This window comes from Sparus aurata, chromosome 13 (genome assembly GCF_900880675.1).
Source record: "Sparus aurata chromosome 13, fSpaAur1.1, whole genome shotgun sequence".
NCBI lineage: Eukaryota > Metazoa > Chordata > Actinopteri > Spariformes > Sparidae > Sparus > Sparus aurata.
In genome coordinates, this window is record NC_044199.1 from 17384879 (window position 1) to 17403871 (window position 18993).

An 18993-nucleotide genomic window follows, 5' to 3' on the forward strand; every position below is an offset into this window, starting at 1 on the left:
CAGCATGGTACAGGGATTAGTAAGTAATGATATTAATGGATTTCAACCTTTACATTGTGCTCATTACTGAAAAAATGTAATCACATTCCCGTAACGTGTGACTACTGCTATAAAACGGTAAAGGGTTTTAGACGTTGCCACAGACTACAGAGAGGAAATGAGAGTGTTGCTACCTTGGAAAAAGTCACTTCCAGTGATGAATAATAAATTGACATTCAAATTGCAGCAGAGAAAGTCCTTTCTGTGAGGGTTGCTCAGGGGATTTCAGTGTTTATCCCCGTTGCATGCTCTAACTATATTAATGTAACAGGGCATTTTTCCCTCCGCCTCCGTCCTCCCTTCCATTTTGTGTGTGTGATGGTTGACCGTCTAGCAGGGAGGACGGGTTTACCCCAGGCACCTGTAGCCGAATGAAAATCTTCCCCTAGGGTAGAGGAACATATGTATCCAGCCTGGATGACATCTAGCCTAAGTCTCTATGAACTGTACTTTCTACTCAGACAGGATTTACAGGATAAGTGTCCCTCTCTCTTGTGACGCAATCCTTTTGAACACTAACCACTCAAAGCTGGATTTGAAGCTCCACTGAACCCTGATGAACTTTGACATTTAAAGTGGAACTAAGGAAGAAAAGGGTGTAGAAGGAGTTCCCCCTTACCAGTTAAAGCCCTGCTGTGCGTCCCCTCTGGGCCCCCCTCAGTCACACCTGTTCATCACCCAGCTGGCGTAGGACCATTTTGACTCTTTCTTTTGATTAAATGGAAAAGCATTTAGACTAAACAATCAATAGGTAGAGGCTAGAGTCCTGAATTGCTGGAGCATAAATCTTCCCGGTGCCTGGCGTGGAGTCGTCTCTGTATCATTTTTGCTGATTAGTTTTCCCATTACTCAAAACAGATGTGTTCGCTGGTGATGAATGATCCAATTATGGGATATTTGTCACCCATTTGATATCTGCTGCTAGTCTGTGAGTGTAAAGAATTTTCAGCATGGTGCTGCCCCCCCAGTCCACAGTCCACTGTGGCTGGGGATGTGTTGACCCGGCCTTTGGATCTGTTTAAATGGCCAACTGGCCATTACACAGAGCTTGCCCTGTGGTGTTTTTCTGTCCCTGGGAGCACCCAGCCATTTCTCCCTGATCATCTCATCAATCTTGCGCTTATAGATAAGAGAGGAAGTCTACTCAATACTCAGCACTCGTTTCATTCTAAGATTAGAATAGTTGCCCCGTCGAAAAAAATGTATTTAACTACTGTATCCTCAAAAGTGTCTGCTGCCCCTCCTGATGACATGCCTCACATTGTAGTCATACATGTCTAAACTGTAGTTGACCCCCAACTGCTCCACACACACACACACACACACACACACACACACACACACACACACACACACACACACACACACACACACACACACACACACACACACACACACCAAAACAATACACAAACACTCACAGCTGAAAGGATTCATGTACACCCCCGTCCCCCCTCTGTCTGTGGACAGTAGGCTGATTCTGCAGCCTCCCTCCCTCCCTTCCTCTCTTTCTCTCTCCTGCTCTGCTGTGCTGAGCTGTGTGTGTGTGTGTGTGTGTGTGTGTGTGTGTGTGTGTGTGTGTGACAGCTGCCTAATTGGGCATTCTCCCCTCGTCGGAGCGCCTGCCTCTCCTCTCTCTGCTCTCTCTCCTCCAGCCTGGGCCGGGGCTGCTGACGAATGGCAGCGGATTACAGATGAGGACACGGTGACCCGCCTGACCTTGCTGCACAGCCGCGGGGGAGAGAGAGGGGAGGGGGGGAGACAGAGCGCTAGGGGTGGGGCGGACGGGGTGCTAGGACTGCAGAGGGGCGGAGTGGTGGGGGCGGCGGTGGGCATAGGTGGAAGGGGGGGGGCAAGTGGCGTCAGGTCAGTGGAGGATGAGGTCGAGCGAAGGTGGACGAGATATTGGGGTGGGGGGGCGGAGGGGGTGTTTGCCAGGTGGCCGGGCGGGCAGGCGGGTGATCAGGCGAATGACAAGAGTGTCACATGACAGCGCCCCCCTCCCTCCTCCACCCGTGTCAGTATGTCAAGGGCGCGAGCCCCCGCTGGCAACCACCACTGCGGCATTTCCCCCCCCACTTTTATTTATATATTTATTTCCTCTCCTCCCTTTCCCTTCCCCTTCTTCCTCTTCTTCTTCTACTTTTTCATGTGTCTTTATGTGTCTATCAGATAAGCAGCTTCTATATGACTGCTGGCTTGCCTCCACACACCCCCGGGCCGCGATGTGGTCGGTCAAAAGGAGGCGGCAGATCCTTGAGTGTGGTGAATTTTAATTTCTGTGCGCACTGTAGATATTTCCATGCCCCCGCCCCCAACCCCCCCACCTTCCTGCTGTGTGTGTGAGACTGCCAAGGTGAGGTTGTGTCCTCTTGTTAAGAGCGATTAATGGCACTCGTTATGTACATAATGAAATATCCCTGCTGATGCATAGGGTGGCGTTGTGTGTCTCTCTCTCTCTCTCTCTCTCTCTCTCTGACACACACACACTCCTATTGCTTGAATATGTGTGTATGCCGTGTAACATTGAGGACGCTTTGTTACAGCCCTCAGGCAACTCTGGTATGTGTTTGATATGGTGTAGAGACCCCCCCCCCCCCCCCGTAAGCCATCTCTCCAAATAGAAAAAGGACGGGAATTAAGGCCCTGTCAATTCACAGTTGAGTTTGTTCCTCTTTTTCGCTTTAGATGCGCACAACACTGCAGCCCCCTGCGTGACATGTGTTCTGAGAGATAGAGATAGGTGGCTCACCACCGAGTCCCGTTTTGACTGGCGGAGTAAATTTAGATCTAATCTTCTTGTGTGTGTTCTTTTATAGCCTGAGAATGTTCACCTAACATCAGCTTTTAAGTTGACCTTGTTGTGTTGTTTGCTCGTCTGAGGCTCGTGTGCATGTGTGTGTTTCTAGGACGAGATGCCGCCGGCTTCCCTATAGGTTTTTTGTTTTGACCTCGTATGTGTTTGCCTGTGCGTGTATGTGTGCGCGCTAACACCATTCAGTGCCTGAGTCAAGCTGTGCAAGCTCTTTTAATCCCACGCCCCGGTGCACGTAGGCTTGATTAGTGGCAGCAGTTATCTGTGCAGAAGACAGCCCGCCCTCCTTTAGCATTTGGTCAGGTCTGGGGCACTGGGGGGGGTGTCAAGTCATGAGAAAGGTGAACGAGGAAGGAGAAAGGCAGAAGGGGGGTGGTGGCAGAGGGATGGCGAGAATGAGGGAAGAGGGGAGGGCTGAAACCTGATTAGTATTCTAAAGGAGCACTCCTGCCAGTGGAGCAAATTGATTACTGCACTTTACCTGTATCAGCCTCCACAGCTAAGGATGACAAGGTACAGGAGCATGATGTGGGTCTGCGTTCACCCTCCAACCACAGCAGAATATGCGCGTTAGCATTTGGCTTAGTGTGGACCTTTTTGTTACTGTGTAGAGAACTTTTTACTACGTTTACCACCAGATAGTTCTCCCTGTCCTCTCCATCTCCTTCATTACAGCCAAGTAATAGGCCAGTTGCAGTTGGGTGCTGGCCTTGTCCATCTCTCTCTGTCTGATTTAATAGTCAATGACTGACTCAGGGAAGACAGACTCATTTCCTGTGAGCCTTGGCCCTGTGCTTGTCTGCTTTTAGGCTGACAGTCGGTGTGTGTTTCTCTCTTGGTTACAGTAAAGGCAACCTGATCAATTTCAAAGCCACAACAAACCTTGCGAAATTTAATTGGTCTATCCCCTTTCATAATGTTCTTTTTTATCACACTGTTCATTTAGAAACATGATTCGCTTCTGGTCTTCAGGCTGCAGAGCCCTGCTGGTTTTCATTCTAGCTGCTCAATCAGGGACTGATTACACCTGGGCTGCCAGGTGAAGGCAATTAATTGCAATTAACCTCTGCTCAGATAGAAACCAGCAGTAGTTTGAGTAATGACGACCAGAATTCAGACCCACTGACTTGGATACAATACTTGTGTTTATCCACCCCTCTACTTTTGGCATGGCTGACTGAAGCAGATAATGTAATGGAAGACTAAATTATTATTTTTTCAGTCCAGAACATGTGTTTCACTGTGAAATTTTAATTCAAAGCCAATTACACTGATCGGTTCAGCTTGTCAGTTGTGCCACTGTGTTGTGGCCGGTAATTTTTATATTCTCCACTGGCAATCTGGCCAAAAAGTATTATCACTGTCTGCGTATTGCTATCACGACCCGTGATCTTAATTGCGATCTCTTTTTTCAATTTTGAAATCTTGTGTGGACCATAGCCAGACTTTTGAAAGTCTATGCATTTCTCCATTCGCACCATTTAAACACATTTGCATTAAAGATGATTGATTTTTGCACATGCGACTCCACCATGTTGCTAGCTACAGCTCACATTGCACTATTTATAATATGTTACCCAAGGAGGAGCCAGGCTAAGTAATTCATCCAATCAGCATAGTCCTGTAATCGGTTACAAGCGTGTATTGGTTTGTTTTTGTGGATCTGCAACATACCTTCCTACCAAAAAGACTGAAGACATGACTGAGTAACTTCTGTCACTAACGTATCTAGGTTATGTTCAAAACTTTGCTTGCGTAATGTATGTGACAGTAACTCTAGTAAGTACGTTAATATACCTCGCCATTGACTTTCGCCTTCACACTGGACATGAACCGCGGCCTCCTGGATGAAAGTCCCGTGCTTGTTTTACCCAACCATCCGTCCCAGAAAATCCTCCATGTACAGACTGGTCCCTCATTGTCCTATTTCATCTGAATTCCTCCTCTACATTTATCTGAAAAGCAGCTAGTTGATACCCTTATGATCACCCCGACCCTTCTTGTTCTCCGTCTGGCCCACATCATTAGCCCTCCATTCACTGACAGAGTTTGACCATTGGAGTTAATTAAGCACATTTGTATCAGTCCACCTGTTTTAAAAAAAGATCCAAGTGAGATCTCAAAGCAGGTTTATTATTTCAGCATTAATAGGTGGTTATCACCAGTGATTTAAATGCATAGGCGAGGCCTGCTAACACACGCCTTGCTTTATGCACAGAGATAAATATTCCCTGTGAGCCACACACCTAAATACTCTCTCATGTTGCTAAAATCCATTTGTTATATCCATTGACAACGGTTATTTGACTGATGATGTTTTGTTTTGTTTTTTTCAAATGACACACAATCAGACACATAACTGGTGTATCTATGGAGGTCGTGATATAAAGATCAGGGGTAATATATACATCTCTATAATAATGAGTTCCTGACCAAAGCAGCTTTTCTAGTGCTCAAGTTACCATGGTATTTTTTAGTAAGTACTGCAGACCATACTGTGTGTTAGCTTTTACGAATTAATGGTGAGGGGTTGGCTTAAATACAAGGAGGAGGTCAAGCTCAATAAAGTGTGTGTTTTGCCCTCTTGTCTGAAAGATATGGATTTTTCTCTGGTTCAGTTGGAGATCATGGTGAGCTCATAAAGAAAAGACTTTGAGCATGTGCAGAGAGAGTTTGTAGAAAATCAACTGATGTATTTAACCTTGGAGAAAACTTTATTTTATGTGATTATACCTATTTGAATACATGCTTTTACTCATTTCTTTTTTGTATGTTTCATATCTAGCTCAAGGATTCTGTGAAACCTGGAAAGGTTATAATACAAAGATAAGAGTCCTTCATATTGACAGTATTTTAAAGTCAGACTGAATTCATTTTTAGGTCAATTAATCCCTTTATTTTGTAGAGATGGAAATGACTGATGACCTTCTCATATCATGCTACACTGATTCTTGTGTCGCAGACTTTAAATAAAGTTTTTTTTTAACTGTCTGATTTTAGACAGGATATGTTGTCTGAATAGTTTTTGAATACTGAACTATGCAGTAGTCACCAGTAGAGTTGACTCATACTCTTAATTGATATGCAGTAAAATGTTTCAAAAATATTTTTTTTATAATAGCAGACGTTCAGCTTTATTTTTCTGAGAAATGGGAGGAGAAGCAGATGTTTCCAGTCAGTATTGTAAAATGTTCTTTTCCATCTTTATATTGGCAGATAACTTTGTTGTGATGTTAAGTGAAGTTTACTTAATTTTTCAGCCATTATTGCCAAGTGTTGGTTCATGTTTTGAGCTGACATGCAGAGAATTGTTACAGCTTTTGTTCAACATGGGTCCCATTTAAGGGTTATTTTAACAGACATTGTGATTGCCATACGAGTCTTGATTTTAGTGGGAATGGACAGCTTTTACATCTAATTTTTGCTGGAACAGTATAAAAATAATGATGTGATTTTTGCTAGTGCTTCTTTTATAATGGTAACACATTTGATTTGCTATTGAATGTGTTGCGTTATCGTTATGTTTCAGCCCCATTGAAGTTTTAAAGCTGTAGCACACCTCATTTCAAAGAGTTTTTTTTCGTATTTGTCTTTTTGACCATGCAGAGGAAAAGTCGTAGCCCACAGGGCAGTGATGGCAAATATATCATGATAATATGTGTAATAGGTGTAATGAATAGGGTTATTTGATCTTGATAATTGTTTATCAGGTGTTTTGCCTGCAGAGCAATCATATGAGTCCTGTAATGAGACGGCAGAGGTTGCCTGTCTGAAGCTTATGCTATGGTTTTCTTCAGGTTGTGTCGCAACAGGTTGCGGCACATGGTCTTTTGGGGTTGCAGAGTGGCTGGCATATATATATTTTTTTGTATCAGCGTCACCTAAAAACTCTTGTTGTGAAGTTCAGGTAGCTGCAGTTACTTATTTTGTTTTCCTAGCACTGTTGCTCTTAACGGGGCATGTACTTCATTCTCCAATAGTCAGTGTTTGTGCCATCTTCACCTTAATGTCCCTTTTATATATTTAGGTGTTGGACAATGATAAGTCAGATCACCAGTTCAGCTTACAGATGTATGGACAGGTACGCACCACCCTCACCTAATTGGCAAGTAACAAACTTGTATTGGAAGGTGGTGTTGGTTATGAACCTGGTTGCTAATTTAGATTCTGAGACTGTCAGAAATATTTAGAGTGAAGCAGTTTCTGTTGGTTGCACCAGCTATTGCTCTGTGAGCACCGGGTCGAGTATCAGGGCCAGGTGTAGGACTAATCTTATTGAAGTCTCCTGTTCATTGGCATGTACTCAGCTCTGCCCTGCCAACTGGATTTGTGCTGCTTGAGAGATTTTCTCGGAAAAGGTTACACATAATTGTTTTATACTTTATTGGGTCAAATGTATCCAATTGATTTAAATGATTTCTTTAATTAAGTTACTTTGAAATGGACTGTATTCTTACTTAAGTAAAAGGAGAGGGAGAAAAAAATACAGATTGTGTTTCTGATGATTCTAATGGAATGTCCCTTCACAACCCATTGTACCCTTTAATATCATTCTCCAATCTCACTCAGAGCATTAGGATGATTTAAAAACTAGAAAGTAGGTCAATGGGAGCATTATGAAAGGCAAAATGATAGCACAGATATGTCCTCTTCTTTTTTTTCTGTCACTTAGACCTCTGTCACACACCATATTACTTCAGACCATCCAAAATTACTCACACTTAAAAGAAAAAGAGCAGTAGTCTTTTAACCCAATGAAGGCAGACATCTTGCTGACTCACGGCAATAGCCTTCTTAGGGCTGATGCCAAGGATATTATGGAAATGATTCATTAAAGGCCAAGGTTTTTTGGTGGTTTTATCCAGCTTTCAGGGCAGCCTGACAGTGGGACATTTGATCTCAATTGCAAAGTGGCCCATTTCCCTCAGACATCACCACTGCAGTCTGTTTCAAGAGCCTAGCGCTGCCTTTTGGCGTGCTTGCCATGGGGCAATCAGCTGTTCCTATTTCCAGCACCAGTGTTTACAAATGGAAAATGTGTGTTGTTTCGGGAGGGAAATGAGCACCATTTTGGACTGCCGATGTAAGCAGAAGATTACCTTAGAGCCCAATAGAAATGAATCAGGTATAGATTGATGGTCGCCACGGCTCATTAAGAAGGAATGTGTGTGTGTGTTTAATTGATGCAGTAATTTTCAGCCACTCAGGAAATGGCCCTTGGGTGGGTCTTCCAAATGGCACACAAATATTTACTATCGACACAAACATTTTTATAAGCACATCCATGCAAGCCTGGGCGTGTAAGGTGAGGGGAAAGACAGTCCCGGTGTGTGATACAGTGCATTGATATCATTATTGCACTGGCTAGTTTGGCTGGGTGTTCTGCTGGTCAGCTGGGCTCTGAACCGCTTAGATGACTCATCAGTGTGCATGAATTCCTCTATGCTCTCTCTCAACCCCAAGAACTCTTTGTACTGATGGGTACAGATGAAGTTAAAATCCGCCCCCGCGCTCCTCATCCAAGGCCAGATGCAGGCCAAGAACTTGAGCACTCCGGTCCCATTTTGTCCGTGTCTGAAATGTTAGCGTTCAGTCATCACACACTGTTCCTCACATTCAAGTGCTCTGAGTAGGATGATATTTTTCCCCCAATGGATTGCCTGTGCTACTTAACACAAGAGGTCTGACTTCTCAGCATTATTGTATCACATTTCCTTTATGCGGGGTGCATCCACGGGTTTCTGTGTGCGCACATGGAGGCATGTGTGCTGTGCATGACTTGTTTGGTCAATGCATCCTAAGAAGTGGGTCAGAGTGCCCTAGTTCTCATTGTGTGGGCGTGCATGTGTCTGTGTATTGCATTTCACTGTTATTTTGTCCTGATTGACTTATCTGCAAAAACATCTTCTTGCTTGAGCTCTCCTGCTGTTCGCTAGCATGTTATTCTCTTGTTTACCTCTCTCAAGGTGAACAAGAGCTTTTAATTCAACTTTCCTCTGGTGCACTCGTTCACTTGTGGAAGGCTTGCAACAACTGCGTTTGGTCAGGTAGCTTATGTTTTGTCTTATTTAATCATGTCAGGCCATATTGAATTTACAAATAGCGGTCACGCCGCATGTGTAAGTGAGCTACCCCGTTGAGTATGTGCAGCAGGGCTGGGCTGCAGATTACATGATATAATAGTGTTTAGGCATCGCCTCTCCTTTTAAATTCCTTTAACCTTGACTCCCCTTAAATGCAGGGAGAACACATCTGCCAAGCTGGTGTCAGACATTAGTAATACACACCGCTCGGGCAGCATTGTCACTTTTTATTAACGCCCAGAGCTTTGCATGGACACCAGCTGTTGCATCAAGTGGAAAAGCCTTGGCGGCATGAATGACCTTGACTTTAACTGCCGCTCCTTTGGCTCTTCCCCTTTTTAATTCTTTTGTTTGGTCTCATACATTTTAAATGGCTTAAATGGATTACCATTCCTGACAATGAAGGTCATTTCGGAACTCACTTTCTTAAGATAAAAAAACGGAGGCTGTATTACCAGCAAGTGTGTTTCAGTGGGTGGCGGATTGGGTATAATCTAGAGGTCAGTTGAGGGAATCAAGGTCACATCTAAGGAGATCTAATCCGTGACATCTGTATCGGCACATTTTTATGTCAGCCTACTGGTAATTCCACGGATCTACGGAAGTGGCTGAAAGTGCAATGACCTTTCCTGTTCCTGGTGTCTTTTAAGTACAAGAGGAGCGAAACAGGGAGAGAGAGAGAGAAACGGATGAAGAGTCCACCAGCCAGGGGATGATGAAGCTTTCACCCCTCCCCATCACTTTCCCTCCCACTCACATGTACGTGGCCGACTGTAGGGGTAAAAATCACTTTAGAATGGTGCCTGCTCTGTCATTGGCTGACATTGTCAAGGATAATGGATAATCACCACAGAAACCGTAGAGCAGCTCATTGGTGCTGTGGTGTCCCACAGTGGGGGAGGGGGGTTGAGGTCAGGCTTTTTGGGTGCCACCACCAATGAGATGACATGTTAACAGATGTGTAAGGTCATTTTCAATGTATACACCAGGGGAGATAATGTAATAGTAATGCACATCACACATTCAGAGAGAGGAAAGGAGGAGGGCTGTATGCTTTAGGGGCTCAGTATAGAGGACAGCTTTCCACATATTAAGGTCATTTATTTGTTAACAGAGCTCTGTCACTGAACAGAACATATTTTTTCTTGCCCTTGCTGTAGCAGGGCTTTTTAACACCAGCTCTGTCATTACAGGTCTCTCAAGAACCTGAAGGTCTCCACTTTGTTTAAAGAGTTATTCACACTTAATGCGAGATAGTGAAGGCAGTATCTCTGTTGTATATAAACTAATACAGTGTCATGTCATTGTGTCCCTGTGCTGCCTTGTCTGCTCTGTATTGAAGTGTCTTTGGGCAAAAACATAGACAAGGTCAACCCTAATTCTAAAGGTTCATTGCCAGCAGCAAAGAGATTAGCAGAATTTCTCATGTTGAAAGCGTGTCAGTGTTTCTTTCCCATTTACATTTTTTCTCTAACTAACAAGGGGGGCTATAACATGGCATATTTGTCACTTTTCCATGCTATGTTGAAGTTAAACACCTGTACGTGTTTACAGTGCTGATCAAACGTGGTGTTACGGAGCATTCTATTATAATTGCGTTAAGCTCGCTGGCGGGAAAATAGCTCTAATCCTGAGCATCTAAGATTAGCATGACAGCAGACGTCAGATGGCCTAGTATGACCAGGTTGGCTTTTGTTGTTGTCAGATTTAGGTCATCAGCTTAAAAATGGCCTTGAACTGTAATTGACGCTGATGGGCCTGTCCCAGTTAAGTCATTCTTTTCCATACAATGTGGCACAGTCTGAAGAGTCTCATCGACCTTTGGACCTTTGGTTGTTAGAATTGCTAACCTGATTGTTTTCCTACTGCTACTCAGACTTAATTGTGCACTGATCAACTTAAAACGTTTAAAACCTCCAGTCTCTAATCCCAGCTCATTTTCAAGGTGGCATTAAAAGTGCTACCTTGTTGGCCTTACTGTCATGACAACCTGTGGACCTTGGCCACAGGGATGGATTTCAGCCTGATTAGAAGCCTGCTGCCTTGTTGTTTTTGGCCCATGCTACACTGCTCTCTGTGAAGTATTTAGGCTGGTGGCTGCGTGGGTTGCCATGGCCTTTCGTCATAATCAAGGGCTGCTGTCCTGTTGTGTGACCTGCTATGTTGGTCCACTCAGCGGACACCAAAGGTGAGGACGGCATCGGGAAAGGACACGGACAGCAGCTGAGGCGAGGTGGAAACTCTGTATTAATTAACCTTTATGGGATGCGGCCAGGACTGTCGGAGGTGTCCTGTATCCACGGAAACCACGCTGACAGGGTTCAGAGCAGAGGTCTCCCAGGGCAGTGCCGCTGACACTGTCATGGCAACTGGCACAATGCTCACCCCTGTGTCACCGGTTCTGCCCTCCTGACAGTGGTGTGGTGTGACAGGTGCACCTGATCCTTAAGCCACCCCCACCCCTCAATACACACACACAAAAACACACTTGACAGTCAAGTACAGCTTGTCTGTTAGCTGTATCCTTGCTGGGATTCTCCACTGCCTTTGTACTATAACCATAAACAGACTCGCATTAAGCAGTTGAAATTTTGCTCTTGTTTTTTAATTTCAAAATAATTCATGGAGGATTCACAGCTGGCCAGGTGTTAATAAAGAAACTGCGTAGGAACCAGGATAAGTTGCACATGCTTTGTGTATGTAGAGTACACATGTATATGTATGTATATATCCATCCCTATTTTCATGCTTGCGTCTAGGCATGAATGGTTAAATGCTAACTTGTATGCATGTGGGCGGGTGGCTGCCGCTTTATGTAGACCGAGGGTTGCGTCGTGTGAGATGCTGCTCAAGTGCATAAGGAGCAGGAGGTAGTTGGGGAGGGGGGGGGATAATCCACTGAAATGACAAGCTGCATAAGAAATTATTCACAGCTCTCACAAGGCCCTTCACTTTTGAAAGACATCGCTGTGAGGGGCTTGCAGCTCAAGACCTGAATGTTTTCAAGGTAGTGGGCTTGAATTTTCAATTTGGATCCAATCAGGCCTAATCTACATTTGTCGTCTGTTCGGTGGCTGCAAGGGGAGAGTGCAGAGAGAAGGAGCCGTGTGCAGTCAATCTGAAATGTTGCTAAGTAACAGAGATGGCAGACGAGGTGGTGAAATGAATGTGATATAGTGCTGTGCGAATCCCTGCTTCTCACACAGTTTCTCCTTTTTCTCCTCTTTTTCTCCACCCAACCATCTCTTTCTCCCTCCCGCCCTCTCTCTTTTCTCTCTCACTTACTCCCATAGGTCCCCCATGTGAGATCTGCAAAGCTGAAAGGCGCCACTGACAGAACCACAGCCAGGCCTTCGGACAGACATCCCAAACAGCCACAGCCACGGAATGTGTCAACATCTTTGTGGCGAAATCCAGCTGACTCGTTGCTTGCTTCTCACATAAGCCTGGACCTGGGCCTTCTGGGATCCTGCAGTGTTTAAAGGCATAAAACAATGCCTGGGAGGCCCACCTGCCCCAGATTGCCTCCAACCATGGTTGCTGTTTCACCATAGTGCTGACTGTGCCTGATACAGAGAGGGATCACATCCGGCCGGTGCATCCTTTAGTCCCCTGCAGACTCACTCTGCAATTGCCTGCCCTCTTTTTGGTATTTACTAAGTACTTGCCACTGTCAACCAGATGACCTAGTGGATATTTGTTTCCCAGTAGCAGTGCTGAACCATACGAGGGGATCCTAGTATTGAACATGACTCATGGGGAGGAGCCTGGCCCTGAGACACACAAGGATTCAGCTGTTCTAACTTATCTGGAAGGTTTACTGATGCATCCAGTGGTAGCCGGGCCAGGGGCCACGGCTAGTGGAAGGTCTGAGGCTGCCCACAGCAACCAGGAGCAGGGTGACAAGGTGGGTGGGCCCTTCCAACTGCCAAACCATGGCCCCACAGCCCCCAAGGCTGGAACCAACGGGCCTACACTAGGTTCTTCGCAGCACCTGAAGAAGGCCCGTCTACTGCGCTCTGGAGCCTGGAATGATCCAGGGAACCAGCGGTTGAGTTCCCCCCCAATGGAGCTGAATGGCCAAGGGGGAGGCCTGCAGAATGGAGCATTAGAGGGGTCTCCTCATGCTGGGGAGAGCACCCTGTTGGCTTCCCTGCTTCAGTCATTCAGCTCACGACTTCAGAGTGTGGCAATGTCTCAGCACTCTATTAAACCTCCCAGTGAGTGCTCCTCTCCCTCCAAGGCACCACCTGCAGACAAAGAGCCACTCCCTGTGTATGGGACCGCCTCAAGCCGCTTGAAGGGCCTCATGAGGAAGAGCAAGCTTCAAAATCACAGCAACACACCTTACAGTCGCCGGGGGCACAGTCAGGATAGACCACCAGAATCTCCTCGGTCAGCACACAGTGCCACACCTCCATCTGCTCCTACAACTGCTGAATCAGTGTCCTGTGCAGAGCGTCTGAAGGCTGTGGCCAACATGGTGAAAATTCGTTCCAGTCCAGCACCTTCACCCAAGCCCAGTGTGGCCTGCAGTCAACTGGCCCTGCTGCTGTCTAGTGAAGCCCATCTTCAGCAGTACTCCAGAGAGCATGCGCTCAAAGCCCAGCTTTCAGGAAGATCTGCCAGTGAGAGACTAGCTGCCATGGCAAACCAACAGCATGGCCAGGACAAAAGGCCACCTAGTGCGGGAGGGACTGTGCCTGGAGCCCCAGACACACTAAGCTCCTTAACAACCCAAAATGGAATGACAACAACAACTACAATAACAACAACACTCCCTCGAACAGCCCTGTCCAGTCCACAGAGCCCCTCTTTGCTGCATGGCCATAGCCAAAGCTCCCCACCCACTCCCCCACATGTTCCAAACCATACTCACAGCCAAACACCTAGGGAGAAGCGAGGCTTTGACTCACGTCCAACCCGTCCCCCCCAGACATGCAGCAGCCTGCTGCTGCTGCTACTGAACAACCACAACAACCAGAAGCAGCTGACCAAGAATGGGCACCTGGAGGACAGTTGTGGCATTCTGCCACCGAGCGGCTCCTCTTCAGTTACGTCAGACAGCGAGTGCTCCACCCAGGAGAGGAGCTTGACTAAGGACAGCAGTGATGCAGAGAGTTCTTACTCAAGTTGCTCTCCTATTGACCTCTCCATGAGAAATCGGGCTCATACACAAAGTACCGGGCCCAAAACTACCACCCCTACTTCCACCTTCTCCTCCTCCTCTTCTTCCACCTCTACCCTTTCTTCTTCCACCACAGTATTTTCCTCAACCCCAGTTGCGTTTTCTCCTCAAGCTTCTGCTCACCCCTCCACCACAACCTTTTCACCAACCTCTACTGTTGTCTCTTCTGTTTCCACTGCTATTTCTTCATCTTCCTCCTCCTCTATCTCTACATCCTCCCTTGACAAACTAACAGAATCTTTAATAAACAAGTGGAAGCCAGAGCCATCAGGATCAAAGGTGTCCAATAACAAGGAGACTGAAACAAACCCAGACCTGAAATCCCACCCTAAGCTCACACTTATGCAGCTTCTTCTTGAGCGCAGAAATAATGAGATGGCTAATAAAAGCATAGGTAACCAGGAATTGCCACTTGATATTACTATGGCCACCATGTCTCGAGGCCAAACAAAGGGCCTGGTGCCCTGGGAGGAGACCAGGACAAAAAGCTCCTTGGATAGACCTGTAGCTCCAGCCCAGCCCCTGTACCCACTTAATCGTGACCCCAGCAGTGCACTATCCCCATACTCATACCCCTCCCCCAATGTCCAGTCCAGCCCACTGGATTTGTGTAAGTCTAAAGCCTTCCCTGCTGAGAAGGCTTCAGAGCCTGCCTTCAGTGCCAGTAAACTGTTACAGAATCTGGCTCAGTGTGGCACAGCTTCTTCCTCCCCTCCCATCCCCTCCAGCAAAGGGGTGGGTCAGGAGCTTGATGCCAGTAGACCTCTTGCCCTCTTGGAAAGGCTCAATGCTCCAATCCATAGGACCACCACCACTCCTCTCTCCGACAGACCCTCAGGCAGTGGCACACCTTTCAGTCAGAAGGAAGCCTCTCCTCCTTCATCACAGATCGAGAACCTTCTGGAGAGGCGCACAGTGCTTCAGCTCCTTCTTGGAACAGGCTCAGCTACTTCTACAGTCAACCGCAAAGATAGACCGAGTGGCAGTGGAAGGAGGAGTGTGGAGATGGCAGCGGGGTGCTATGAGAAGAGCCCTGGTGCTTCTATCATTTGTGACAGTTCCAATGGGCCCCCTTTGGACATTAAGGTCAAAACGGAGATTACAGAGGAGGTGGGGCTGTCCTCAGCCATGTCTGAGGACTCCAGTGGCAGAAAGAGACCTAGTAGCTATGAGAAGTCTAGTCCTTTCTCTGATCAACAGAACTTTAAAACAGAACCACGGCCTGCAGAGGTCATAGCAAAATATGGCCTCCTCAGCCAATTGCTTAAACAACAGACTGCTACCTATTATACCAGTGCTGCTATGCAGACTGAGTCACAGCCGAGACAGGTTAAAGAGGAGCAGAGGGAGTACCCAAGCCCCAGTCCCAAGAAGAGACGCCTCTGCTCTGATCGGACTGATAGTTTGAATAATATGAGCTCTCCTCGAGCAGTGGACAATGACACAAACATTTTTGCCTCTTCTGCTGTTCAGGAAGAGCCTGCACAGCGGAGGAGTCTGAAGGAAGAGGAGGCTCCACCTAGGAGCCCACCAAGTGAAACCCTTACAAGAGAAAGTCGAGGCTTCAATGTGCTCAAACAGCTGCTGCTCTCTGACAACTGCCTGAAGGAGCTGTCCCAGCAGCCCCGGGGGACACCCAGTCCTTCTGTACTGCAGTCCAATGGCAAGGCCAACGGCAGCATCCTCATTCAGCCTTCCCATAATCACAGCTTCCTCCACATGCCCAGCTGGCACCCCCATGGTTCCCTTAACTCAGGGCTTCCGAGTAATCTTAGACCACTGCCCACCCCCCCTGCAGGTGACAGCCCTATTTGCACCCCCTGGAGCCGCCATCCGGCTCCGTGGCCAGTCACTCAAAAACGGGACCCCCCTACTCTTGTCAAACAGGAGCCTGAGAGCCCTGTGCGATGGAGTAGTCAGGAGAATGAGGAGGAGGAGGAGGAGGGCTGTGACTCAAACCTGGACTCTCCACGGCTCTCGCGTTCCAACCCCATCCTGTATTACATGCTGCAGAAGGGCAGCATTCAGCTGAGGAGGGAGGTGAGGGATCAGACAGAGGAAACCCAGTCTGTGATCAGAGTTAAAGAAGAGCCAATCAGTGACATGCATGCCTATGAACATAGTCTGAGCTCCACCCCACAATCACCGACTCACAACAACAAGCACAGCCATGAGAGCCAGGGGCTGAGCCAATCATCTGAATAGAAGTTGTATCAACTGAAGAAAAATACAAAATGGAATCGAACTCATCTTTTATTTTTCCTTTTTTAATGACTTGCCAAATTGGTTTGATGAGACATATAACAAATAATTAAAGTTTTGTTTTGTTTTTGTGGAATAGAGCAAGTTCAAATTAAAATGCATATTTGCATCGGTTTCTCAATTTTAGTAAGCTAATGGAATGGTACAAAAGAGGTCTATCTTGGCAAAATGTCTAATTGATTAAACCAACAGTCACACATTTGACCTTTTCCATCAGTGATTATCATGCACTACATATTTGATTTTGTCAATTATGAAGTCCTTTACAATTTGGTCTTGGTTTACACTTCAGCTATTATTTGTATCTAAATTGTTCACATATCACTTTTCCATGTCCTCTTTGTTGCCTGCCATAAAACATTTAGAAAGAACATTTCAGGCAGCATTTATTATTGATGACTCCAAAAATGTTAGCGCTCAGTTCAGTGGACATTTATTTATTTTCTCTATCAGAACATTTTCAGATAGACAAAGTCCCATCAATTTTAGATAAGATTCCAAATGAAGTCATTCTAGGGCTGACACAGTGCTCTATTACAACAATGTACATGATAAATTCATTCTAAGGAGGACCTTGAAAACAATATTCACACTGCAATAGCTTCAGTGAGGATCCTACCATGATGAATGCTTTGTCTTGCTTTTCCTCAAGATTCCTGGTGTGGTATAATTACCAAGGAGTAAAGAATATATCAGAGGAGGTTTGAATAGTCACAACTCATTGAATTATGCTTTTTTTAAATTGAACTTTTAAGGGCAATATTCGACAGTGCAAGCTCGGAGTGATTTGTTTGCAGATTATGCAGTTTAGAGCAGATGGGTCAACAGAGCGTGTGTGTGGTGCTTACAGTTGAGCAACTGTATGTAAACAGGTTTCTAGAGCAACAGTTAAAAGGCTGCACTGTCTGAGAAACGTATCTTGCCATCCTGGGTAAACCCGCACCACTTTTCTTCATGCACACAAACCTTTCCGTGTCAAGCACGTGGCTTTTTCTTTCCATTTCATAAAAAGGAGCACCCAGAGTTTGCACTGTCGAAGCTGAGTCCTCTGTGTCCTTTTCAGAATAATTTAATGGCATGTAATAAAAAAGTCAGTATTGTTATCTGTTGAGAATTTGACAGTTTGTGGGTTTTCTTTTCATCATTTCTTAACTGTTGTGGTTTATGAACATCTTTTTATTTGTGGCAGTCTCTTAACTCATAAAATGTCAAAAGAATTGCATGATAACTAAGAGAAGGCCACAGGTACATCTTTATTTTCAAAGCAGCTGGATATGTGTACCTGCCCCCCAACAATCACCAAGACACTTTGGTGTCTTGAGGGATATCTGGTATCTAGCTCCTTATTTTGATTGTACTGTATTATTTTCAGTTAATTTCACACACGGCTTTATCCATTTAGTCTTGTGATCTTTTTAATACATATATCTATGAAGTACGTCTCTTCGATTAATACATTTTCACAATGGTTAAATATATTTGTGTAAATAGTACTTTCAGTATGAAAGATGACTATTTTGTAATGTTTAAGAAAAGATATTACCCTAGTTTTTAATGCCCTGATATGTAAATATGAATTATATGCGTACAAGTGTACATACAAAGGCAGAGGATGCTATGCCCATCTTTTTTTTGGTTGGTTTGTTCTTTGCATGTGTCTCTATGTGGTAAATGATAATCTATCCTGCGCTGTGTTGTGTAATAATGTCTGACTCTCCTCACTGCTGCCTGTTGCATGCAGACGCATGGGAACTACCTGTGTATCCCTACTGGTGATGGGGGAAAATGTCAAGTCTTAAAATAGGTCTTTTTTTATCACAGAGAGAGGTTCGTTTAGAATATGAACAGTCCCTAAATAACCACAGACTGTTGAGCAAGTTGATTAAAATGTGTGAAAAATAAACGTGCATTGAATATTTTTGTGATTTTTCTTTTCTGTTACTGGTTAACAAAGCTCTGTGAAAGAGCTCGGGGCTATAGTGGGGGATTGACGTACAATCATAGATCTGCATTGTGCATCTAAAGAAATACATTTGTAGCAGCAAATATATATATAAAAAAAAAAAAAAAGGTGTTTCATTTTTTCATGTGAAGACCTGAAACATTTCATTTTTTATGTTTTCATTTTTGGTGTTCATTTGCACTGATATCTCAGAAATAAAGTACTAAAATGCATGACCTAGTATGAATGTGTTCCTCTTTTTCTAGTTTGCCGTTCAGATGTGTGAATTTCTTTTGTACAAAATGGGGATGTGTGCAAGTAAATCAGATGTTATACAGCTTGGGGGAAACTCTTGTCTTTCAGATGCCACCATAAAACACAATTGTGTTTACATGGGCCTAAACATTGTCTTGTTCAACGGCAGTGTGCTGCCTAGTTTAAATCTGAGTGATCACTTTTACAGTACTTATTGACATGAGATTATTACTCTTTTTTTTTTTTCTTTTTCTAAAAAGACATCAAAGAAAGCTGCACTTTGTATAATCAAAGACTCTGGTCCATTAGAGTCGAGTGAGAGGATGTCCTGTATTTGCCCTGAAACTTGTGCTTCTGAGTTGGCTGCTGTTCACTCCAGTGCTGAGTCTTAACAAAGACAGGAAAGACA

The 18993-nt window shown here is 45.1% G+C and overlaps 1 protein-coding gene across 2 annotated transcripts in view; it reads left to right on the top strand.

Moving 5' to 3' along the window:
- The window catches only part of nrip1b (nuclear receptor interacting protein 1b), a 38174-nt gene extending 19604 nt beyond the window's left edge, over positions 1 to 18570 (top strand). For both annotated transcript variants that reach the window (XM_030438372.1, XM_030438373.1), the window contains exon 2: positions 12231 to 18570. In XM_030438372.1, coding sequence (XP_030294232.1) covers positions 12686 to 16330 — 3645 coding nt within the window. In that variant the 5' untranslated portion in view covers positions 12231 to 12685 and the 3' untranslated portion in view covers positions 16331 to 18570. The remainder of the gene's footprint in view (positions 1 to 12230) is intronic.
- Positions 18571 to 18993: the final 423 nt, after the last annotated feature.